This window comes from Varanus komodoensis, unplaced genomic scaffold, assembly GCF_004798865.1.
Source record: "Varanus komodoensis strain SLA01 unplaced genomic scaffold, ASM479886v1 scaffold22, whole genome shotgun sequence".
Classification (NCBI taxonomy): domain Eukaryota; kingdom Metazoa; phylum Chordata; class Lepidosauria; order Squamata; family Varanidae; genus Varanus; species Varanus komodoensis.
This window is the reverse complement of record NW_025335606.1, coordinates 12,385,529-12,410,761: the sequence shown is the minus strand read 5'-3', so window position 1 is coordinate 12,410,761 and position 25,233 is coordinate 12,385,529. Positions and strand designations below refer to the sequence as shown.

At 41.5% G+C, this 25,233-nt stretch overlaps 1 protein-coding gene across 18 annotated transcripts in view; it reads right to left on the bottom strand.

The window, feature by feature from the left end:
- NEDD4L (NEDD4 like E3 ubiquitin protein ligase) overlaps positions 1-25,233 on the bottom strand; it is a 276,361-nt gene that overhangs the window by 17,495 nt on the left and 233,633 nt on the right. For 13 of the 18 annotated variants that reach the window (XM_044431161.1, XM_044431173.1, XM_044431164.1 and 10 more), the window contains 8 exons: positions 22,379-22,433; positions 22,233-22,289; positions 17,518-17,576; positions 12,358-12,423; positions 11,534-11,763; positions 7,562-7,683; positions 3,204-3,274; positions 1,982-2,077 (listed from right to left, as the gene is read on the bottom strand). In XM_044431161.1, the coding sequence (XP_044287096.1) occupies positions 1,982-2,077; positions 3,204-3,274; positions 7,562-7,683; positions 11,534-11,763; positions 12,358-12,423; positions 17,518-17,576; positions 22,233-22,289; positions 22,379-22,433 (756 nt within the window). The remainder of the gene's footprint in view (positions 1-1,981; positions 2,078-3,203; positions 3,275-7,561; positions 7,684-11,533; positions 11,764-12,357; positions 12,424-17,517; positions 17,577-22,232; positions 22,290-22,378; positions 22,434-25,233) is intronic. The other 5 variants (XM_044431162.1, XM_044431172.1, XM_044431165.1 and 2 more) reach the window with 1 other exon arrangement.

Genomic DNA, 25,233 nt, shown 5'->3' with positions numbered 1-25,233 from the left:
ATAAACAAGAATCCATTTGCACAAGATTTTCCCCTTTTCCCATAATGGAAATGAAATAAAAGTTCTGGGAAGCATAACGCTAACAAACAAACCAGTATTTTGCATTTGCTTGTACTTTTTGTTCTATGACTATGATAGAAAATTCCAGCTTAAGTATTCAAAATTAACGTTATTATGGCAACACATTTAAAGTAAAATACAGAATGGCAGATTTCCATTCTTTGTATCATGAACACACCATGCCAGAAAACAAATGGATAGGGATCATACCAAATAAAAACATGTCAAATTGTCTTCACAGTGAGGACAGGGGCATCCAAAGGACTTTTTACAGCCCATATTTCTACTGATGTCTGTGGAACTACTTCACTGTTAAACCAAATGCCAGTGAAGCTTACCAGTTATTAGAAGCCTTCAAAAGAATCCTGACACTCAAATGAAGGCCCTAAAGCATACATTATCTAGAGAAAGTTGCAGCAAAGCAAGGCAGAAATGAAGCAAAAACTTTTCATTCATGAACATCTACCATGCACTACAATCTTCTACAAAAGGTCTTACTCTAAAAGACTGAAAGATCCTTTCCTATATATTAAAAATAAGCTCATTTTTGCCACCCTAATTCCCCCCCCCCCCAACTGGGACTGTACCATAGCCTCTCTTTGGAGGCTAAAACAGGTTTAAATCAGCTGCAACTGCTCCTCTTGATGATAAGGGGATGCGAAGCATCTTTCAATGTCTTAAAATTGTAGTTGGTTTGGAGGAACATGGATGCTGAGATGACATTTGCTTAAGGTGTATTCATGAAGGCCATTTTATCCATAACATTGAGTTATATCCAATATTAGTCCTAGTTAGAACACATCCACTGAAATGAATGGGACTTAAATTAGACTAACACTGGAATTAACGTTGTGGGGGCCAATAAGCTCTTATTGTGTTTTGTGTGTCATATATGGAAACCTCTTCATGAGGATGATAAAGAAAAAGAAAGCTCTAATCTGTTTTTGAGCACATCTAGGTTTGTGTTAGAAACCACGTTAAAACAAAGCCAGTTTAAATCCAGAGCTTATGAAAAATTTGCAGGTCAAGAACTGAGCTACAGCAGGAAAAAACTTGCTTAATTCATTAGTAATCTCATCAAAATAAAATCAAATCTTTAAATCCCATGAAGCCCAGCAATGTGTAAAAATCTTGCTGGAATAAATAGAGTAGTTTCTGATTATCATGAAACTGCAGTTTCCTCTTAAAAAGATGTGAAGAACTAAGATTTGGGGCAAAGTTAGGCTTCTGCTGACCTTTAACAGCTTATTCAAAAGTGGCTTTGTCATTTTAGCCCTGCTACAACTTCATTGTTCTACTAAGGTGCTATGTAAAAGAGCTGCAAAATTAACTTCCATCACATTTACTAGGAACTGGATTGTTCAAATTCTGAACCCTTTTCATTTCCTCTTCCATATAACCTCTTCTCCTTCATTCTACGAGCTCTTTTTGTAGTGCTCTTTTATTTCAAGTTGTTAATTATTCTTTGTTCAGGTTGCATAAGAAGCTCTGCCAATTTATCCTGGAAAAAACAATCAGCCCAAGCTGACATGCTAGGGGGCAACTTTTTGTTGATGTATATATGCAAAAATAAATCAACCACAAAATGAGTTTCTGCTTAAGCATATGCAAGAAAGTCTTATGAGCTGATCCAAGGACTTGGTAAGAACTTAAGAGGAGCCTTGCTGGCTCACACCAAGGTCCATCTACCTAGTCTATCATTCTGTTCGCAGTAGCAATCGGCTACCTGTGGGAAACCCGCAAGTAGGGCAGGAGTGCACAAGTGCCCTCCCGGCCATGGCTCCCAGAAACTGGAGCTGGACTACAAATCTTTAGGAGCAGTCATACACTTCAGCAGCTGACACTGCGCTGTTAAATATGTACCGAAGGCCAACGTCTTAGAGAACAATCGGTGCACTGGATTAGAACAATTCCTACATACCTGTCCAAAGTTTTCTTCATCTATGCAAAACATGAGATCCAACTCTGTAGGGTCATTTTCCAGAATCCATTTCAAGGAGTTGTAATATTCACTGTCCTAAAACAAACAGCATTGCTTTTCATTAATCATCTTTTAAAAGCACAACACATCTGTTAAAAGAAACATTCCAGTGAATGTCACTTAGGTAAATGCTCTTGTTATCGCTGCCTTGCTGTGAGACATCTTCTCAAGATGTCTCACAGCAAGGCAGTGATAACAGCTGTGGATCACTGACTATGTGGGATCCCAGTTTTCTTACGTGCCAACTACAACTCCCATAGGGCATGCTGGCCATTTAGAGCTTCTGATGACATGTGAGCAAAGAAAGAGTCTCTCAATATGCAATATGGTAATCACATGATATTCATACTGTATGCCATGAATGTATCGGATGTATTTCTCCTATTATTCTTCCATGCTGATTTTCTGCAGTGTTTATCTTTTGTCACTCGCATATAGAAACAAGCTACATATCATCAGTAACAGAAATGTGATTCTTACTGAGTTTTATGGCCAGCTTAAACCAACTCAGCACATAGCTGAACACAGAGGTATATTGTTTATGGCACCTTTATAACCTGAAAATGAAAAAAACCTATGAATGCTGACCCATATCATTCTCCCCTCTTCCCTCCCCTCCCTACCAGACCTCTGTTTACGTTTGTTTGCCCTTTTATTGGCCAGGAGATGCTGGGAATGGTGGTCCAACACATCTGGAAGGCATCTGGTTGGGGAAGGCTGCTCTGCCAGATATGAATATGCACACAAACCTCCTGAGCTTAAGCACAATAATTAGATTTTTTATCCTTTACTAAAATAAACTTTATTTAATAAAACCCAGTGTGTTTATATTTTCTGTAAGAGAACTGCTTGAGGCAGCGACTAAGCTTTCAATTCTAAAGAAAAAATAAATATAAAAAAGAATGAAGAAAAACTACCAAAAATAATTACATTCATCTTTTCCTGTTGAATCTAATTGTATTCAGGACTTCAAATTGCTACCTTAGTGGATGAAAATGCTACATTAAAGAAAGCTAAGTGGCACATTTGTCCCAGATCTCTCAGCAGTAGCATTGTGCCTGAACCCATGAAGCTTCCAGGGAATATTGGCATTTAATAATTTCCCCAGAGAAGAAATGTGCATAACTGAACACACTAATAAGTTTTTTCGGTGTTCACTTACCACTGACTCCATATCTTTCAGGGTTATCGGTTTTCCTAACATCATCTTGTAAAAAGGCCTAATGAAGAAACCTGTGTACAAAACAAAATAACCGAGTTTTATTAAAAAGTGCTGTCTCTCACAAGAGCAATATAACAACAAAAGGACATTGCCAAAGCTAAACATGTCACTAGCAATGCAAGGCAAGACAAAAATATGATAAACTATCCAGCAAAATTTAAAAAGTGTCATCACCAACATATTTTATAGGGGTAATGCATTCAAGCATTAATTGCAGAAGCAGAGGGCAATTCACAGGATGAACAATTGAGTGAGTTGATGCTCCAGAGTGAAAGCAAGAGTTGTTATACGCAGGACCTGCAGGGCTATTCATTTGGAAGAAGCCTAGTCAAAACTATTGTTATTCTTAAAATTAAATCAACCCTATCTGTGTTCCCGTACTTGCCCCATCAGCACTAACAACATGCAGGCATTCCTAAGCCTTCTCCCCACAATCTCTCTTGAAAAACTGAGCATAGTTCACCTTGCCAGAACCAAGTACACATGTTTGACTTTAATCATTACATGCTATGGTCCAGTGTACATTATGTGTATACATGTAAGCCAAAGGTACACAAACTGGTGTCTTCCAGATATTTCAATTACAAACAGGGATGATGGAAGATTAACTATGCTTTGACATGATGCCCAAGCTCACCACAAATGGTATCAAGACTGAATCTGAAACTATGGTTTGTCTCCATTATGACATCACATATTTTTCAAATTGACAATCCACTGTGACAGTCCTTTTGACCTGAAACTGAAAAAAGATGGCCATCCAAAAGCTCATCTAGTTTGTTGCATTGCTTGGAAGTACAAATCATAGTTTGGGGTCCATGGTTTGCTGTGATGCCTAAACTTAGCTACAGTCATTGGCCCAGAATCGCAGGGTATGTTACATGATTGATTGTGGATTTGAACCTGGATCTCTATGATCTATATTCAGTACCTTAGCCTTTATACCTCCTTAGGTAGGGTGTCTGATTCTTTGACTCCGAAGCACAAAGTTCATTCCAAAGTAATACATGGAATTAAGGCAGCTAAACAAAAGGCTTTCAGCAGATTAAAAATAGATTATCTGGCTGGGTCTTAATTGGTTAACAAAATGCACCTACTAAACAATCCCTCTGAAGTTGCCTTTTTATAAAGATCTTTAAGGCTATGAACAACTTCTATTAGGAACAAACTCCATTATATGCCAGAAAAGATTCAACAAAGAAAAGGCTATGCTCATTCTGCACAAGAAAAGCAATCCTTCTCTTCTTCAGGTTTGGGAGTATGGGATATTCTCTATCACAGCAATATTCACAAGCATAGCATCTTCCAAAAAATAGAACATTTTATTGTGTATGAACCATGTTTAAAAGATGCCTTGGCACCTATTTCAGCTGATCACCGCCAGCTTTAAATTGCCTGTCATTTTTTATGGCTAGAAAGAATTGTTAGCATTTCAGTCTACAAGGCAGATTCATTAGCAGGAGATATAAAATATGGGCAACAGCTTCCACTGCTGTCTTATATGTGCAAATTACATAGTGTTAGGATCTCCAGCAGTCCCAAGAAGGCTTGCTTGCTGCCAAAACACACGCCTTATTCAGGCTTTTTCGTTGCATGTATGTTAGACTGAATGCATAGCTGCAGGCTTTGACTCTCATGTATGTATGTATAAATGCATGCATGCATATATGTGGAACCTCAATTCAGATCAGGACCATGGCACTCCAGGGGGAAAGGCACTGGGGCAGGAGGGTTAAACTTTGCCACTCAGGCCATTTTTTTCCTAGGGAGATTTTGAGGAAAAAATGGGTTGGATGGAAAGGTTTAACCCTCCTGCTCTAGTGCCAGATCCTGACTTCCTAGCGCAGAAGCAACGTCTCAGTAAAATCTTTTAAGGCAGCAATTCCAGTAAGTAGCTATAAGCCTTTGCAGTTCCAGCAAAGATCCACAAGCAAATAGGTTACACGCTAGTTCTTTGGCAAGAATCTGTTCAAGGGCATCACAACAAAACACCCAAAGCATGCACAGAATAAGTCCAAATTAAGATCATAGATCCAGTGGAAGCAGGAAGCATTCCAATTTACCAGTACATTGATTTCATCAAAGTCCACTGCTGGTTGCTCTAGTCTATATACAGGTGGATGTCACCTAAAGATGACTATTGGACATTTAGTCCAGGGAACTCTGGCTCCAAGCTGGTTGAGGCACCTCACTTAATGCCTCCATCACTCCCTCTTTAGTTGAGGATGCACCAAGGAGGACAAGCCTGAAACACCATTTTTTGTGGAGCCTTTTTCCTGCTCGCCTGGAACATGACCCTGGCTGAAAGGCGGGGGCCTTTGTCCAGGTCAGGTCTCACAGCTGTGGGAGACAGGCTGTACCAGCATCCTGTGCCTTACCAGGATGTCCTGGCTCTTAAGTCAAGTGGAGGCCTGGTAGGTGTCTGGCTTCCCATAGCTGGACCTGACTCTGCAGCTTCCTCTTCTGATTCAGAATCAGCATCACATGCTACAGTTCCTGCCCAGACTGGGAGACGGTCTCACACCTGTAGCACTTTGGTTCTGGACTGAATTTGGTTCTGAATGGAAGCTGTCCAATTAGTGTAACATGTAGTTTGGCCTTAAATCCCCTATGTGAGGAAAGGAATGGAAAGATGCATGTGCTGGTTCCATTCTTTTCTTGCTGTTCTCATGCTCCCTACTTGTGGAGGGGTCATCCTTCTCGGACTGGGGCAGCCTTCCATGAGATGTTAAAATTCTTTTTTCCCAAAACGTCTAAATCTCAGGAAAGATAGAAGAAGAGGGCACAAAAAAGGAAAGCGGGTAGGGATGATACCATCCCTGCTCCCTCTTTGCATATGTAGAGACTGTGCACAAAGAGAACGTCAGAACAGGGCTTTATACAACAAGGACACAAAAAAGTACATGATTAAACTTATAGTTGATTTTCTATGGAAAAGGTTTTCTCTAACACACAAAATGATGCTACTTCCTTTATATTATGACCCAGCTGTGAGCCAAATAAACCAGATATTAACCCGTGAATGTGTGTCTGGAAGACTCTAAGGAAATGGGAGAACCAAATGGTAGTATGGTATGACCGTTACAGAAAGTCCAGGCTCAGATCCCTTCATAGTTACAAATTTCACAGAGTAGACTGTAAAAGCCATAATCTCAGCCTAGCCAATCCTGCTCTGAGTTCCTAGGAAGATGCATAAGATTAGGGGTGTAAACATAATGAACACTTTTTGCAAAGTCCCAATATATTCATTTCATGACCCATGATAAATAGTTTTGACCCTGTGTACATAGCTGCTGTATAATGGGAGTGACTTTATTTACAGAAATCTTGTAACATTAAGGTCAACTTCAAGGGTAAGTGAAAGAATTGGACATCTGGAGGTGAAAAAGGAAAAAGTGGTTCTTTATTCCAGGAACGTCGACTCTCCATTAGAATAAGTCCTGAATTTGATTTTTGGCAAAGCTCCTAAATGCCACATTCTAGTGATGGGCTTGGCTGCAGGTGAAACGAGCAGGGCAAAAATATCCACATATTTTAGCTTATCGGTCTCACAGGTAGAAATTACATGTCAGAAGAGGCATTTCTCGCTTACAGAATGAGGAAAACAACGGCATAAAAGCCACCTAATGACTGGTGACTGGGGAAAGAGGGCATGGCAAACTGGGGAAAACCCAGAGAGCTGGACTGAGGCCCCAGGCCTGAGTTTCTGCATTCTTGGCTTAAGCATTGTGCTGGAGAAGAGACTTCAACACATTACAGCTTCTCTAGCTGCTGCACGACAAGCTGCACCTTCCAAAGTTCTCTATTGCATGCAGTTGTGAACTGCTTTGAGCAAGGCTGTTCTGCTTTTCTGTCACTGGACCTTTGGGAAAGGCATCTAATAATCCATAATAAAGGCCCCAGTGCAGAATTTTGTCTATTCACACAGAAACTTTAGAAATACTTCTGCAAATGCAGCTTGGAGTGGGTGGGGTGGGGGAGAGGAATTTAGCTCAGCTTATATTCAGGTGAATGGCAGGAACATATGACAAATTTGCAGAAGTGGCACATTTGGTATGGCATTTTTGCAAAGTTTCAACATCACTTTGATAAGTTCACTGCTTTTGTGTGACATTTATAGGAAGGGAAGATCTTACCCCTCATAGAACCTCTGAACTAATTGCATCTAAGTGTATTCTACTCAAAGAAAAAGTCAGCATTATATAATGTTATTGAGAAACAGAAAAAGAACACAATTTGGGGATTGTGTAACATTTAAGCAATGGTATGATATACTTTTATGGTCACATGGAACTCACCATCTAAAAGCTTCCCATGATACACTGCTAGTCCAGCAACTCGTCCAATAAAGGTGAAGTAAGACAAATGATCTTCATTACAAAGCCCCGAATTAGGATTGATCTGTAGAGTGTAGTTGTCCCTTAATTTAAAATGAAAGAAGGAAAAGAAGTAGAGATTGCCATTACATACGTTTGATTTCCCTTTTCTGCCAAACAAACAGCTAAACGACAATTTTGTTTCTGCTCACAAATCAGGCAAGCACGGCTTGCTCACCATCCTGAGTTTAAGCAGGGGAATACAGTCTCCCCAAACGCTAGCCAATTCTTGAACATTTGTTTTAATTAAAAATGCAAATTCAGATGAAAACCAGTTTGCAATTGTGGAACTTTAAAAATGTGCCCTTTCATAGTTGAGTCAACAGGGGAAGTTTGTGGAAAGGTGAGATTTTTGTGTGCGTACTGCCTTCCCATTCAATTGCATTTGTTTTGCCCAATTTTCCCATTCACGTGAAGTGAGTGCAGATTGCAACAGACAAGCAGGAAACTGATGTTCTGAGAATGTGTGTTCTTGCTCGTTTACACATCCCTGCAAACATATCTTCAGCATATACCACAAGAGATAGAATTTATTCGATATGTACCAATAATACCAAAATGACTCAAATACTTGTTCCTGTATAAAGTTAGCACAAGGGAAAATCAAAATGAGAAGCTGTTAGCACCTTAAAGGCTAACAGATTTATTGTGGCACAAGCATTCATGAACCAGATCCAATTTCATCAGACCCATGAAGCGTTTCTCTCAGTTGGCAGACACAGGGAGACAGAGACACACACACACACACACACACACACACACACACACACACACGAGTTCAGGAGAAGAAAATATGGGAGAAAAAGGAGCCCAAAGGGCAGAAAATGGAAGAGATATACTCTGATATTTCAGTGCAATATACACATGTCCAGAGACTGTACACAACAGAAAAAATGGATGAAGATTGTGTTATTTCTGTTTTTTCTGGTTACGCCCCATTTATATCCCACCTTGTTTTTCTTGCGAGACACCTGAGGCAGCTTATAAAGTCCTTTTCCATTCCACGTTTTCATTGCAAAACCACTCCTGAGGTATGGCCACTGCTTACCTTATCTTTTCTGCACTGATGCTTTCCATTCAAATGTCAAAGAAGCCTCTTTACACCTAACAACCATGGGTTAAATAACCCACAGTTAGTTGGGGCTTCATCAGAACAAGTAAAAGCGCTCCCTCCTTCATTTTCACTGTGCCAGCTTGGCTTCTGGCTTAACAAACAACCCAGGAACTACTACCGTTTGACATGACATCCAAACCTGGAACTTTGGCTTGGTTGTCCCTCAACAACCCAGAGCCTTGGCTTTGGGCATCACAAATAGCTTGTTCCTGGACTATTTGTTAAGCAGGTTAATTAACCATGAAAAAGATGTACAAACTGGATCAGGCTGTAGTCCTCCCAAGGAGGGAGAACACTGCAGCCCCACCCCTCTTCCACATGGTGCCAGTCACCCCCAACGCACAGAGGGTGACAGACTGAAGAGGGGAGCCTGTCGTCTGCAGTGACTCTTCACACAAGCCAGAATGCAGATTTTGCAGTTCTGACTGGCATGAATGCCCTTCATGGGACAGCAGAGTCTCTACTTCTAACTTACTCAAAGAGCTTGTACATGGCTGTTTCTGCTATCTTCTTTACAGCTTATTTCTCTGTATTCCTTGTGTGTGTGTACGCGTGCAGTGTACATATGGCTGCCAACTGAGGATATACTTCATGCATTTGATGAAACAGGCTGCAATGCATACGTCACAATAAATGTGTTAATCCTTAAGGCACCTTAACACTCAACTTTGTTTTTGCTGCAAGGAACCAACAGACTGAGAGAAGTTAAGAATCAGCCCCTTGCACTAGGAACATTTCCAAGACTTTGGGTCGCTCGTGTTCATTTTAAGCAAGGCCTGCGCTGGTAAATCTCCCTAGAGCTGGAGACGCATTATTCGCCTCTATGACATTACAGGAGAAGGTCTCATCCATATGCAACAGGAATGTGACAGTAAGAGTTATTTCTCAAAGCAGCAATTGTGGTTTCCGAGTGATAAGCAAATGAAAAACAGCAACGGAGATGTACTGTTCATCTCTGCTAGAGAGAGTTTTTTCTGCTGACAGACTGTTATTGGGAACTTTTCAATGTATAATTCCTTATAAAGGGACATGGCCACGGCTGTAAGCCAGCAGGCTTGTGAGAATAAGGGAGGTTCACTTTTTCCTACTTCAAAGACACATCTCCCCAAATTGAACCCAACTTTCAAAAGCATCTTGTAGGTGATGTAGGGAGCAGAAACCATTGGGTGGAGGGAGGGTGGGTACCACATGCTGATCTGCGGTGTTCTTTGTATTGACATCTATGGGTTACTTTATCCAGCTTTAAATTACCAATGCCAAGCATTCCCCGATCCCTTTCTCTATGCATCCTTCTAGTCATCTAGGTTGCAATCCTATGCACAGTTAGGAAGTGGGATTTACTTCTGAGTAAACATGCAGGAGCTAACTGTAAAACTCCAAAGAAGCCATGTACCACTCAAATGAAGATCGACAGCATATAACAAAGGAATCAGTAAACATAATTAATAACATGGCACTACTCCATCACAATGCATGACATTATGCTGGGCTGCAAGCCAATGTAACACTGTAAAGAAAGAGGATCATAAAGCTGCCAAGCTTTATGAGGAGCTACTGCAGCTTCCTTTCTAATTATTTCTGAGGCACTGGGCTCATTTGCCATCTACAAGTGCTGACAAAGGAGATCGGTGCAGCTTCAAATAAGCAAGCACCTATTTACCCATTGTCTTTGGCATACTTTCCGTGCGCACTCCACTTATACAAGGAAATTGATATAGGTATTGATAATCTTGACAGCAAGTTCTGCCCATAACAACTAAATTACTCTTTTAACACACCTGTTAAGAGTTAACTACTAGGCAGAAAATGGAATTAATTGTTTTAGGATAATGACATATGCCCCCGAGGGAGACATAGTTATAATCAAGGCTCCTTTCTGGTGCTTTGGTAAAGAGTAGTTATAAATTGACAGACATGTAATTCATTACTGATGCCAACATGTTACTGAGAAGACATAACAAATGAGTAACTGTTCAGAAATGCTATAAGCTGAATACTTGATTGTGGGTCTTTAATTACAATCTTTAAATCAGATGTGAACGCTATTAAATAAATGATGTTCTGAGCATGGATTGCTGAGCGACTGCTCTACTTGGGGCGATCTGCAGCCCACACGGCTCTGCTGGCAACCATCTATCTCTGTACGCCTGTCCTTGGAGCAACAGTGCTGTGGGCAGCCTAAATCAGTTTGAGCCGCTCTCAGGGCATGAGCTGGTATGAAAGGCTTGCTAGTGTGCTGTGAAGGAGAGCAGATGTAGCCCAGTTGGGAAGGCTGAAGGCACTGCTGCTGCCATGGGTGAGGATCAAAACGAGTTAATGCAAGAATAGATGCTCATGTCTGAGCGCTCGGCAACACTATCATCACAACTGCATCCTGCTGAACATTCCCTACCTAAAACTGTTACCTGCTGGCAGGGGACCAGTGGATTTGGGCATCACTGAAATCCACAGCAGCAGGCAATCCGTACTGCTGGTTACCGGGCACATGTGTGGCCTTCATATGAAGCCGCCTTAGTCCAGCTCACAGTTTTAGCTCATCTGGAACAGGATTGTGTATTCTGGCTGGCAGCAGCTTAGCAGGGTCCAAGGCAGACGCATTTCACATCACTGTTACTAGTGGCCTTGCTGGCAGTGTAGGTCTAGCACATCTGGAGGACACCAGGCTGGGACAGGCCCTCCAGATGCTGGGAAATATTTTCAATGAAATTTTATAAACGAAAAGTTTTTATACAACATACACTCACACTGAAAGGAATGCATTTCACGCACAAAGCACTTACGTTGCTGAATATTCAAAGAGGCCATAATAAGGATTGAACATTTCCTTGGACAACAGGAAAAACCACTCCCTGGCCACACCTCCATAGTCAAGGCCCTTTTCCGACTCGAACTCTATCCAGAGTCTGGCTTTTAATACATCTGGTCTCTTCACAGACATGATTCTTCTATATGACTCTTCAAAAATATTGTTTCTGTGGAGCTTCATCTCAAATCTGTTTGGTATATCAGCCTATATGGAGAGAAGTGTATTTTATACACTGGTCCAAATAAATTCCACTTAAATTTTTCTACTTTTCACAGAAAAGGTTTTTTGGCTAAGAATAGAAATCAGACAGTTTCTTCCTCTATTGTATGGTGGCCCAAAGCAGACAACAAAAACATAAATTGGGAGAAACAGCAACCACTGGCTTCTTTAAATATGGTTTGACTTCTTTATCTGCATTACTAAGAAGGACAAGGTTCACCCCCACAGAATAGGGGTCACTAACTTTTTGGGCTAGTGAGACATCTGGAATGTTGAGAGTGTCGTAAGCACTTCACAAGAAGGCTGCTATGGTTGGCACCGCCAGTTGTAAAAGGCTCATTTCCGAAAATCTAGTCTAATTAACCTTAAAAAAGTGATTTTTTGGAAGCTTTTTGTAGCAGTGCAGTAGCTTACAGAACCTGCCCCCTCCACCTCCAAAGAAGACCCTGCACAGACAGGGTCAGTTAAAAGGTATGCATGTTGCAGTGATGCACCTGTAATGATAAGATGCAATTCATATTGGACTGCCCTTCCCTATTCCAAGAAAATCTCTTCCAACACAAAGTAAGAAGTACTTACTGGTTTCTTTAATTTCTTTCTGAAGTAGTCATATTTCTGTTTAAACTCTCTGGAATAAGGAACAGCCTGGAAGAAAATGAGTACTCTATTGTTAGCACAAACCATCAAAAGACAACACAGATGTTCACTGGTGCCTTGCTTCCCCATCACTTGCATTTATGTCTCCCCTAAATACTGCCCAATTTATTGACTACTAAAGCCATTCCATAGGTGTGGCTCCTCTAAGGGGCCCAGCCCATAATACCCCAGGGAAATCCCATTCTGTTCTAACCCACACTCTGCTAGGAGTGGTGATATGTTTCTTCTTCCTGCAAAGAGATCAGAACAGCATACCAAGTTCTCCCCTCTAACCATTTTGTTATCACAGCAACTCTTTGATCTCATTAGGTTGAAAGATAGCAATAGGCCAAGGTTCTATGATATCCCTCACAGCTCAATAGGAATTGGAATCTAAGATGCCTACTCAAAGCAAAATGGCATTGGGAGAGTGAGACACTTGTAATGGGTGCCCGATATTCCTTTCTGCTTATTTGCAGATCATTACCTATAGTGCTTAAGAGCAGCTTTCCCAAAATACACATTTAGAACAAGATGAGTGCCTGTTCGAACCCAGCCCAAAAGTTGTGAACTTTCCATTATCTGTCAGAGCATCAGTTCATTTCAAATGTACTAAATACAAAGGAGGCTATTCCCCACCCTCTACACACACACGGAAATGAGTTTTCAATGATTCTGGCTTACTGTGTGTGGTTGTAAATTATGAAGCTGATATATAATTGTTATGCCACTTTACTGAAGACACAAGGTATGAAGGTACAAAACATAACAAATTTCATCGCTTGTAATCCTCCAAATATTGCAGTACTCCAAATCTCATGAGCCCCACCTAGCATGCCTATGGCCAGGATGGTAGTCACGGAAGTCTGACAATTTCTGAAGGGCCACAGGTTCCTCACCCCTGCTTTACAGGAGGAGTGGGCAGGGAGGGCATCAAGAGTAGACATGGCTGGGCAACCTCCTGAGGGCACACAACCAGGAGGGGCCCACTGACAATGCTCCTCAGGACTTGCTTCATCTCTTTACCATTGCAACCTGTTTGCTCACCTGCCTCTTTCTCTGGCCCAGATAAAGGTGGTGATGAGGAGAAGCAGGAGATGCTGCTGCCCCCTTGCTCACTGCCTCTCTGCCTGCCAGCAAGCAAGCGAGCAGTAGCAATGATGGGAAAAAGAAGGGGGAGCAAGAACAGCTAGTGACAATGGCAGTGAGATTCAGGTGCATATAGTCAAGGAACACCTAATCACTTTGAATGAGTTCAATTTTCCAGGGCCTGATGAGGTGCATTGAGACTAATAAAAGAACTGGCACAGGAACTCTCAGAAGCACTGTCTATTATTTTTAAGAAATCACGGAAGATGGGACAAGTGCCAGATAAACTGGAGAACAGCTAATGTTGCCCCTCTCTTCAAAAAGGAACAAAAAGAGGAATCTGGCCACTACAGATGAATGTCAGCCTGACATCCCTCCCTGGGAAAGTTCTGGAGCAGATTGTAAAGCAGTCAGTCTGCAAACACCTTGAACACAGTAGTTACTAGAAACCAACATGGGTTTGTGAAGAAAAAAATCCTGCCAGACTAATCTGATTCCATTTTTAAGTTTTTGAAAGTTTATATTGTGGATCATGGGAATGTTGTGCATATATTTTGAGTGCAGTTGAAGGATTAGCAAGCTATCTAAAACTGGGCTATATGGAAGAACTATCAGGTTGATCCACAAATGGTTATAGAATCAGACTCTAAAAGTGTTTTTCAATGGCACCTTCTCAAACTGGAGAGAGATAATTAGTGGAATACCACAGGGTTCGGTCCTGGGCCAGGTATCTTCAAAATTTTAATTAATGATTTGGATGCAGTTTACAGAAAATAGGATAGAATACTTCATACTTGGGAAGACCGAAGTTAATTTCAAAGTGATCCTGATAGACTGGAGCACTGGGCTGAGAAAAACAAAATGAAATTTAATAGGGACAACTGCCAAATGCATAGTTACAAGATAGGAGATACTTGGCTCAGCAATACTACACATGAGAAGGATCTTGGAAAAAGCTGAATAGATCAAAAGCTGAATATGAGTCAACAATGTGATGTGGCTGCAAAAAAAGACAAATGCTGTTTGGGCTTCATTGACAGAAGTATCACTTCCAAATCACACGAAGTACTAGTTCCCCTCTACTCCGCATTGGTTAGGCCTCATCTTGAGTACTGTGTCCACTTCTGGGCATCACAGTTTAGGAAAGATGCAGAAAAGCTAAGAAAGGTTCAGATGAGAGCAAGGAAGATCATCAGTGAACTGGAAGCAAAGCCCTATGAGGAGAGATTGAAAGAAGATCATGTTTAGCTTGAGAAGAGAGGACGTAGGGAAGATATGGTCACACTCTTCAAGTACTTGAAAGGCTGCCACAGGGAGGAGGCCTGTTCTTACTCATCCTAGAGTGCAGGACATGGAATAATAAGCTCAAGTTATAGAAGCTCAGGTTCCAGCCGAAGATCAAGAAAAAGTTTCTGACTTTTAGGCAATATGGCAATGGGATGGAACCAATTACATAAAGAGATCATGAGCTCTCCCACACTGGAGACATTCAGGAGGCAGCTGGACAGCCAACTGTTAGGGATGCTTTAACTTGCAGTCCTGCACTGGGAAAGGTGTTGGACCTTATCAGCTGCATCCAACTCTTCTACTCTAAGATAGACTCACCAGGGCAGGGGGAACATTGCCCCTCAAAACTTGGATGATGACTGCATTGTATTCTTCTAAATATACTGGGACTGTTCTGGCAGGACAGAGTCCCAAGAAAGGAAAATAAAAAGGGGACACATGGGGATTTTCTCCAAAAGTGTCAAGCCAGGGGCCCCATTAGTTCAATGAGACGACTCCTAGAAATTTGCAACTGAAGATCGTTAAAAATCAAGCGAACATAGAACATACTGATGCTCCCATGGATAACTCCCTGTATTTACAGTGCTCTTTCTTGTAGCTTCACTCTTGGGTTCTTCCAAGGTGGTCAATACAGTTATTACTCTGTATAAATATGCAAATACATTCTTTGTCTCAGTTTCTAATGGCAAATTAATGGGTCTCATTTATAAGGAGAGCTGAATTAAAATATAAGGACAGTGCAACTTCTTTGGCCATATAAGTGGGATGTTTGCTATTCTGGAAATACATAATTTTCTAGTAAGATAAAAGAAAATGTATCAAAACAAATGATTATTTGAAAACTAGCTGCTTTGACTTGCTTTGGGAAAGGGTGCTGCCTGATATTGTTCCGGCACAACAGAAGGAAGCACAGATGAAATAGGTTCCAGGCATGCTAAGCTGGAAGTCGCCATCTGCTTTGCTAATGCAACTTCTTAGCAGATGGGACACTTTTGTGAAAGGAAGTTAACACACCAAAACACAACATACTGCAATTTAGACTCTTGAAAGAGAAATCAGAGGTCCAAAACCTGAAATGAATATGGATAAGGGATATTCAAGCAGGAAGCATGGCTCCTTAACCACTAAGTTAATAAATTTCCCTAGGAAATGTGACAGCAATAAATTGAAGAAAAGACTGATGGCTGGCAGTGGCAGTGGGCAGGAAAAGACAAAATTAAAACCATTTTTGAATGCTACAAAGCAGCCAGATAATTCCTCTGCCGTGCTATTTTCATGCCTGCAAGCCAATAAGAAGCTGGCTCTGAGAGATCCTTTCTGATCTAGGTTCAAAAGTGTGTTTGACGCACAGCCAGCTTTGAAAATGCTGAACTTAAAGACCTACATGGATTTGCGCTAGGTTGGTTAAGGACTGTCCCCATCCATATCGGCCTGCCTTGGCTTTAGGTTAAACATCGAAGTCCTGCTTGACGGCCCTCCACCAAGATCCATGGCACTTGAGGGCACTGGAGACAGTTTATAAGTTACCATCGTTCTAGGTTTTAATAACTAACATTACACACCTGTTTCAAAATGATTTCTATATTAAAAATGCCACGAGTTGGGTTTAAAACTGCTGCTTGTTCTATCTTTGTAACTGGATCTTATTTCTATTTTCAGAATTACTTTATATTTCTAATTATCAGTTGCAAGTTTCCTTCCGAAGGCTTTCCCCCGGAACGAGATATAAGAATTTTAAGCATAAGAAATAAAAGATGTAAATTATGCACAAGTGACAAATGTTCTTCAGACACCACTTAGATCCAGGGATCTAAGGGCAGTGTTTCTTAGCACCCTGAAAACAAGAGGCCCAACTCATTTATTTTTTCTGTTCTTGCATCTGCAAATCCTACCAACAGCAATGGCGCTCTCTCTTCCTACAACAGCTGTGTTCTTGTCCCTTCTCACTGTAGCCCAGCACTGCTGGCTCCTCTGACATGGACGCAGGAAATGCAAACAGAAACTATGGAACTTGGACACTTGTCATTCCTGAATGGGCATGTTATGTATGAAGTCCGACTTGCTTTGCTCTCTCAAATTGCAAACGAATACTATCCATCTCTCTTCTATGTGAGATCTTAAATCAGCAGCTCAGAATATTACTTGTTGCTCATCCGGCACAGGATCTGGACACCCCATAATGCCAAGTTTGCACGCTCACCCTCGGTTTTTAATAAAAGGTTGCAGTCCATGCTGGACTCCCTAAAACCTGGCAAAGTGTAACCATCCCCGTCACCCACAAAACTTGAATGCTGCATTTCAGGTATATCAGTATTTATTACCTTCACAGTGCAGACAGGGAGAATACTAATTTGCCTAATGTCACAGTTCATTTGCAGCCTAAATGGAATTTAACTACTTCACAACTCTGTCTCTTAGATATTCCACTACACTTGCTGGATCTTGGTGGCCACAAGAGTGTTGTTTGAGTAGAGAAAAACTTCACTGGACCATTGCTAAAATCCATCCCCCGTCTTTTATGTAATGTGGAATGAATGGATCCCCCCACGGTCAACAAGAGGGGATGAGAAAATGGGGTTGGATGCCAGCCACACTACAGTGATGGACATTGGACATAGTCCCCAAAGAAAGCAGTGCTCCTCTGCTAACAGTTGCCTTTTAGGTGACTGGAAGCGAATTACAGCAGCCTCGCCACAAAAGAATTCAGACTTTACATGCAGTACTTACTGGACCAGTAATAGCAGGATTCTGCAGCCTGGGATCTTCCCACTGAGTAATTTTATTATCTGCAAGTTAAACAAAAGAAATTGCAACATGAGTTCCCTAGTAATATTCCTTTTACATCTACAAGACATTTCCACTTCTTGCCTACTTCCTTATAAATACCTTCTTCAGGGTTAAGCAAAGAGAAAATGACACACACCCCATACATTAACCACTGCCCCATCACACTGTTTAGCAGGATGCATCCATTCAAAAATGCAAAATAGAATCTACCCTAGAATCATAGTGTAGGTTAATTATGCAAATTATAGAACTCCTCTTCTGGGGATTTATAATTTGGGTTTATTTCAGATTAGAAATAAAGCTCAAGACTAATAAATTCTCTGAAACATCTGATTAAATTAACTGTACAATTAATTTCTTCATTTGCAGGAGCATTACTTATTTAAAAACTGCTTCTGGTATAACTTAAGAAAGATCCACTTGCATATTTACATAAGCGTGTCAGAAGGAAGCTGCAGGAATGTGATGTTATTAAAATCATTGTGGGAGGAACCCTTGGGAATGGAGCAGATGAGAAATTAAACTGACAGAATAGGTTGAATCAGTTCTATTCAGTTCAGTTCTAAAGTCATTTTTAAGGGTTTTTAAGTGTTCAGGAGGGTAAGGGACACAATCCATATAGAGAAAGAGAAAATTAGAATAGGTAGCTACTTTGTGTCTATTTATGTATTTATTTTTACAAAACTGATTAACTACGCCCCGTCAAAAAAGAGCAGTATGGTGTCAAAGAAATTAAATAGAAAAGATTTTCAGTATAAGCAGAGAGTACCAATAAAAAGGTGGCTGGGATTTAGCCTGCTCAGGAAATGCTGGCTTGAAGAGTCTTCAGCAAATGCAAAAAACTAAACAGTGCAGGTGCATGTGCCCCCTATGGAGGGTATTCCATAGGATGAGCCAACACTCTGAAGGACCCACTCCTGGTGGTTTCCTAGTGTATCTCCAGCCTGGCAGAGTGCTAGATCAAGAAAGAGGGCTCCATATTTGGGAGATGTGTGTTTGGCCTTCCTTCCTTTTCACCTGCATATAGAGATGATTCAGGTGTTCGCTTCCCTGATGGACAAAGATTCCTCTTTTTCTAAAGTGAAACCCTATTTTTAAAACATTGTTTGGCCTAGTCTGTGCCTCACAGATGGAACAGGATATGAATCTAAACAAACAATGTTTAGATTATTTTGAAACATATGCTAGTTTCAATGCAAGGACAGATACAGTGGTACCTTGGGTCACGAACTTAATTCGTTCCAGGACTCTGGTCGTGACCCAAATTGGTCATGAGCCAAGTCAAATTTCCCCATAAGGGTCAATGTAAATAAGGTTAATCCATTCTGTAAATATTTATTTTACTCACAAAAATTTGAAGCAAAGTGACAAAGAAAAACAAAGATCATGGCCATCTCCCCCTCACCTGAGCAATCGTGCGGGGGTGGGGGGGAAGGCTGTGATCGTGCTGGGAGTGCGGGGAGACAGGTGTGATCACGGCCATCTCCCCCCTCAGCATGACCATGATCGCACCTGTGCAGGGAAGGCAGGAGCAATCATGATCATCAACTGATGTGGAGTTTGCGACCTGCAGCAAAATTTTTATGAAATTCCTGTTCACGACCCAATTTGGTCGTGAACTGTGGCGTTCGTGAGCCGAGGTACCACTGTATGTTTAAATGTGTCTGGAATGTGATTTTGCTAATCCTTGCACAACAGAGAGGTATCCGTGAATGTCCCAGGCCAAGTCCAGGGAGAGAAGGGGCTTTATGGGCAAAGCTGCCATTTACCATGGTGGTAAGTATCACTCACCTTTCTGATGTTTTTACATGCCTATATATATATATTGAGCCCAAATGGTGAAAGCAGGCATGAAACCAATGAAGGTGCAAGGGGCAGGCACTCTCCCAGAGTCATGTGTGAAGCTCTGACTCAGTAATATCCTTAGAACTTCTTACAGCTCAAAACATGGTAGTTTTCCTCCCTATCAGAGAGGAAGGGAATCACCACTTTTCCAGCCGGGGGAACTTAATGTTTCCTACGGCCAGGCTTAGAATCAGAAAGATTCCTCCTGCCCCATTCCCCAACTTTCCCATCAGTTGAGATTCTGATCAAGGTGTCCCTGGGGCATTTTGGGAAATTAAAACGTTATCACCTACTGCCTAATCCACAAAGAAAAGTGCAGGTCTTGTATGTGGCGCTGCTCCTGCCTGCTGAATTACAAGTAGCAGAATACCGATGTGGCAAATAAGCTGCTGGGCAGGAGAGCTGATGGCCAAGCCAAGCTCTTCAGCACATGTTCTAATATAATCTAATGCAACACTGCTCAGTGGAGTCCCTTTTTGAATAGACTTAGTGACAGCAATGGGATATGATATAAAGGGGTAAAGAATTACTGGGCGGGGGAGCCTGGAAGTCTGGGGCGTCTTTAAAATTATTCTCAAAAGTCACAAGGACAGCACTCCATCTGGGGGAAACAGAGTTCTAGTATATAATGTACTTCCAGTAAGAGAAGAGCACATGTAAAGTCTAGGCTCCCAGTAATATTCCACTGGACAGCACACCCCAAAACTGGGGGGAGGGGGTGGAGGTGGTCATGGCAGGAGCCTAAAATGACTTGCCCATAACTAGAGTACAGAACACAAAAATAATCTTGTTTCCTGGGTGGGAATGTTTGTTTAAATAAAACAACATTTCTGCAAGCAAAACAAAAATAGCAGTGGTGGGGATATTCTTGCACAGCACTGTCTTTGGAAACACGTCCTCTATAAATGTGTCTGTGTTCCCTTTGAAACACTGTGAAGCCAGCTGCAAATATTCATGGAGACTGAGAAACCAGTGACTTGCTCTGTTCTGCTGTCCTCTTCAAACTGAGGACAGCTTTATCACTGAGAAACTATAAATAAATGGCCCAGTACACTCTCCGCTGCTGATTGGCACGAGCGGCTGAGCAGCAGGTGAACTCTTTTGGAACAATGGTGGAAGCAGGGCTGCTGCAACTGAAGTAAATATCTTTGTTACTGTTTGAAGGGATGTTTGTTACGCGAAAATGCTCACGGTCAGGATGCAGTGCCCGAATGCCTGAGGATAAACAGCAGTGCTCCGTCCTGGAGCAAGCAGCAGAACAAGCATGGCCACCCATGTTGCTGGGCCATGGGCTTACCTGAAGCAAGGTGTGGCCGGCTATTCTCCTCACTAGAAGTGCCTTGCATGGCTGCAATGCTTCAAGGGGCAGGCTGGTTTGAAGACATTATCAGCTGTAAGTGGTGCAGAGATCTACAATGCTATGCTGTCCTTATCTTGGAACACTACCCAATGGTGACGTGTTTCTGTGTGCTTGTAAAAATGCTAGTGCTAACGATGCTATGCTAGCATGAACCAATGCTAGCAGGACATCCTTAGTGCTTGCTAGGGCAAAGCTAAATTGCTGCTTTCCCCCTTGCATAACAACCTTAGTGCTAGTGCTGCATCACTACTGAATACTGCCCTAGGGTACTTTTGTGAAAGCAGGATGGAAATCTATCTATGAAGCTCCAACAAAAGCAGCTCCATACAGATTGAAGGCAATAGAGAATCAGTGCTTAGGATGCCATGGACTGACCACTTTGTGAGCACTTCATCATGAATGCTGACACTTTGCACCAGGGCAGGTACACCGGTTCAAAGTTTAAGGACTGGAGACATTTAGCAAAGTAGAACTATCTAGATTTTAAATTTTAAAGGAAAATTAAAGTAACCAATATAAAAGGTGAAAACTCCTGAAATTTACCTATTGTGCACTTCTCTTTCCACAGTAATAAATAGAAATTGAGCACTTTTAAGGTATAGGTGTTTCTTAGTTAATTTCATACTTATTCTTTGAATAGGGCCCTCTAATTCTGAAGGACTATGAATTCCTTATTTTAAGGTCATGATACTGCTTGTAAGTTATTCATGCACTTACATAATCTGAAAGCTACTTTACACAAGCAGTTTAAAACAAAACAAAAACCTGATATTGTATGCAACTAGCCGTTAATTATATGGAGATTCAAAGAAAACTGTGAGCACAACACTTGTGCAATGGGTTTAAAAGGTTAATTCTACAAGTTCAATAGAGCTTCTTTCCTTATCTCAAGAGGATGCTGAATAAGTAAAAGTATTTATAAAGATAAAATACCCACAAACACTCCTAAGAACAATAATTTCTGTTGTCACTTGATATTGTCAAAACACAAACAAAAATCCACACACTTGTTCAGAGGTGCTGTAATAGGACATATCTACAATGAAACACCATTTACACTGGGACTTCAAGGAACAGAAGTGGATAGAGATTAACAGGGTGGGTGCAAAATAACATGCCACAAATAGAAAATAAGGTCAGAACTGGCATTGCCCCAAGACCTCAAGCAATTTGTGGGGGGAAAGATTCTATTGAAAATTTCTTCCACTGCCTACATATATAGACTTGTGGCTACATCTTTTTCTCATCTTATTTTCTATTCCTAGAGTGTGATTTCATTTATTAATAAGTGCATATAAGCCATGGAATTCATCCACAACACCAAAAATAAAATCCAAAAAAGTTCAACAAAAACAACCACAAAGAAGAAATGTTAATGCTTCACAAGATCAAATAGGGACAAAGCTTGATGAGCCAATTAAAAGCAAGCTTTTGGTGAATTATACAGTACCGTAGGAGGGCACTAAGTCTCGGGTATGAATGTCGCCATATATCAACACCTGGCTTCCTAAATGAAGAGTAAAATTATAAAGCTTTCACTTCAATAATGATGACCTCCCTTCATCTACTTGCTGTAGAACCTGCGTGCCTACTTACTATGATCTATATAAAACGTTCTTCCATCCAAATGTATCCTTTCCTCCCAACCAGGCTGTAATTAAAGAACAACAACAACAAAAAAAATCAGCAGCAGAATTAATATTTATGGCCATATTATGTGCAAACAGTATTTTTTTAAAAGCAGACAAAGAAGCAGGCATGTATCTCTCCCTTTCCTTTAAAGGGTGCTTCATATGTTATACCATGATTGTGAAGTTTTAGAAAGCCAGCTGTATGCCCTGATCCAGGGATCCGTGTACACTCCCAAGGAAAATGTGAATCGCTTGTATACATCTTGTCCTGTTCTAATGAAGGGAACTGATCCACATACACCAAATAATTGCATGTGGACCCACTTCTTTCATGAAGCTGGAAGAAGATGGTTGCTGCCAGTGGTCGATTCATTCTGGCTAGGCTTACTAGCCAAACTTACTACTTATGCACATGGAGGAAAACTCAGAGAAGGGAGAGGTGCTTGCCCTTGAGTGCTTCTTTTGCAGGAAGCATAAGGAGCACCGTGGTGCCCGAGATTTTTATATAATAGGATGGCATATGAAAGCTTTTAATTAATTAATTAATTAAAGCTTAAGGGGAAAATGAGGTGTTTTCCATCCCCAAAAGTTGTGCTTTTGTTGAATGTGCCACTGGCATGTTGCTGCTGCTCCTACTGTTTCCTGCAAAGGAAGTAATTCCCCACCCACTTCTCTCTACTCCAGCTTCCCATGGAGAAGAAAATGGCTTGTTTCTTTCCTTCCAAGTTGTGATTTTTTGGAAGGCAAACAGGCATGTCTAGCAAAACAAAAACAAACAAATTAAGGATGAAAGTCCTGTCCCCTTTCTTTCCGATTCTCCATGGAGGACAGAAGTGATGACTGGATTCACATAAGCTGAGTTTTTGCAAGACATGCCAATTCTGCCTTTACGTTGCTTCCGAAAAAATAAAAAAGGGAAAGGAAAGAGGGAAAAGGGGGAAAAAATCAAGGAATAAGTGTGCGTGCATGCGTGCTTTTCCCCCTCCCGTAAGGGTTTTCCAGGAGGGATGGCTGATACTTTCTGCAGCAGTCCTAAAACTGAGCTTCCTTTCTACTATACAGGTAAGATAGGAGTCCAAAGAGGTGTTTCATCAGGTATTGGCAGTCCCAAGCCAGTACCTTGAATTGTTCTCAGAATCATATAGGCATATAGGTACAAATGGGCCAGAATTGGTGTTATATGTTCAGACTGTCTGGTCCCTGTTATTAGTTTGGCTGCCGCATTGTGCACAAGCTGCAGCTTCCAGACAGTCTGGTCAAATGTGAGAAAGAAAAAAGAGGCATCTTTTGACCTCCTACAAGCTGGGCCTTTGGAGAAAGTGCCAGCAGAAGGCAACCCTCTTGCCTCCTGATAAACAGAAGAGGAATGGAAAAATATGACCCCTCCTTACCTCAGTGGAAAAGGAAGGTGGTGTGGCTTGCCACCTACAGGCTTTTGTAGAAAGAGCAGGGGTGCAGGTGGCTATTTAACAATAGACCAACTTATGGAGAGAAAGAAAACACCTTTGGGAGAGGAGAAGAGAGACTGCTTTTGGGGACTCATGGGTGCACTCCAGATGGGGGAGGGGCACTCACCTATGGTGAGGAGGCAGGTGAATTTATTGAAAGGTCTCACATATGCACTGGAGTTTCTATACCCATTACGAATTCCTTGATCAGGACATTGATCTGCCCCCACTAAGAAAAGCACAGCAGTTTATGTTCAGAGATAACACAGAACATACTGTCAGAGTGCCAAACAAACGAAAGGCGTACAAGGGAGGGAATAAGTGTTGGTCAGGTACAGAAGAACTGAAAAACAGGGAGAACACGTGGGGTGGGCCAGTCTCACACCAATTGCTTCCTGCATGGTCATGACAAACCAATCGTATCTCAACAGCCTACAGGAGAGAAAAGCCATTGATTTTCTTGCCAAATGACACCTTGAAGGCAAGTCTTCAGTTAAGCAATCGGGTCTCCCTCTTTACCTCAAGGTTCAAATAGGGGTAGTTACTTCTAGAAGCAGCTACTACTTCTCAAAAAGGGGGCCAGTGCATTCATAATCATCTTCTTCCATGTTAGGGGAAGGGTGGTAGCTGCGTGACAGAAAGTCTCAGGATGCTGGCTCTCCAAAGAGGAATGAAGATGACCAGTGCTGGCTAGATGGACCTATGGACTGACAGCAAGGCAACTTCCTGTGTTTCTGTTCTTATATGTGCTACTTCACATGTTAGATGTAAGAGACATAGCTGAACTCATAACAGCATCAAGATGGTGTGTGAAATTTAAAAACCAATATCTTGGAGATATAATATAAGAGGGACAAGCTGCCAGTTTCATCTCCAGAATGGATGTGACTTCTTTCCAAAAGACATGTGCTTGTTATGGTTCAGACAAGGATCTTTCTCACACCTTCAGGGGCAAATGCATTCTGCAAGAGCTCACTCATGTGGGGCTTTTTGGGGCTGTGCGAGAGGATACTCTAAGCCTATAAAAATGGACAGCCGTTTTTGTCCTGGGGAACCACACCGATTCTAAGTGTTTTTACCAGTAAATTTGGTTTCTACTGGTTTTAATTGGCAATCTTCTTTTTAATGGATTTTAACATTTAATGCACCCTCTTTGTGTGGTTTTTATCCGGTATACTTCCCTGAGAGGGTTCTACACTTAAAGGAGCCCTAGGCACACTTGAGGTATTAGGTATTAGAGGTGGACTGAGATGTCCTCAACAGCAAGCCACCATGAAGGCTCCAGGTCCATGAGATCACCACTTTAAAAGGGCCCATCGTAGCTGGGAATAGCTTCTGTAGGTTTACTGGAGCTGGCAGTGTTGGGCTAGAA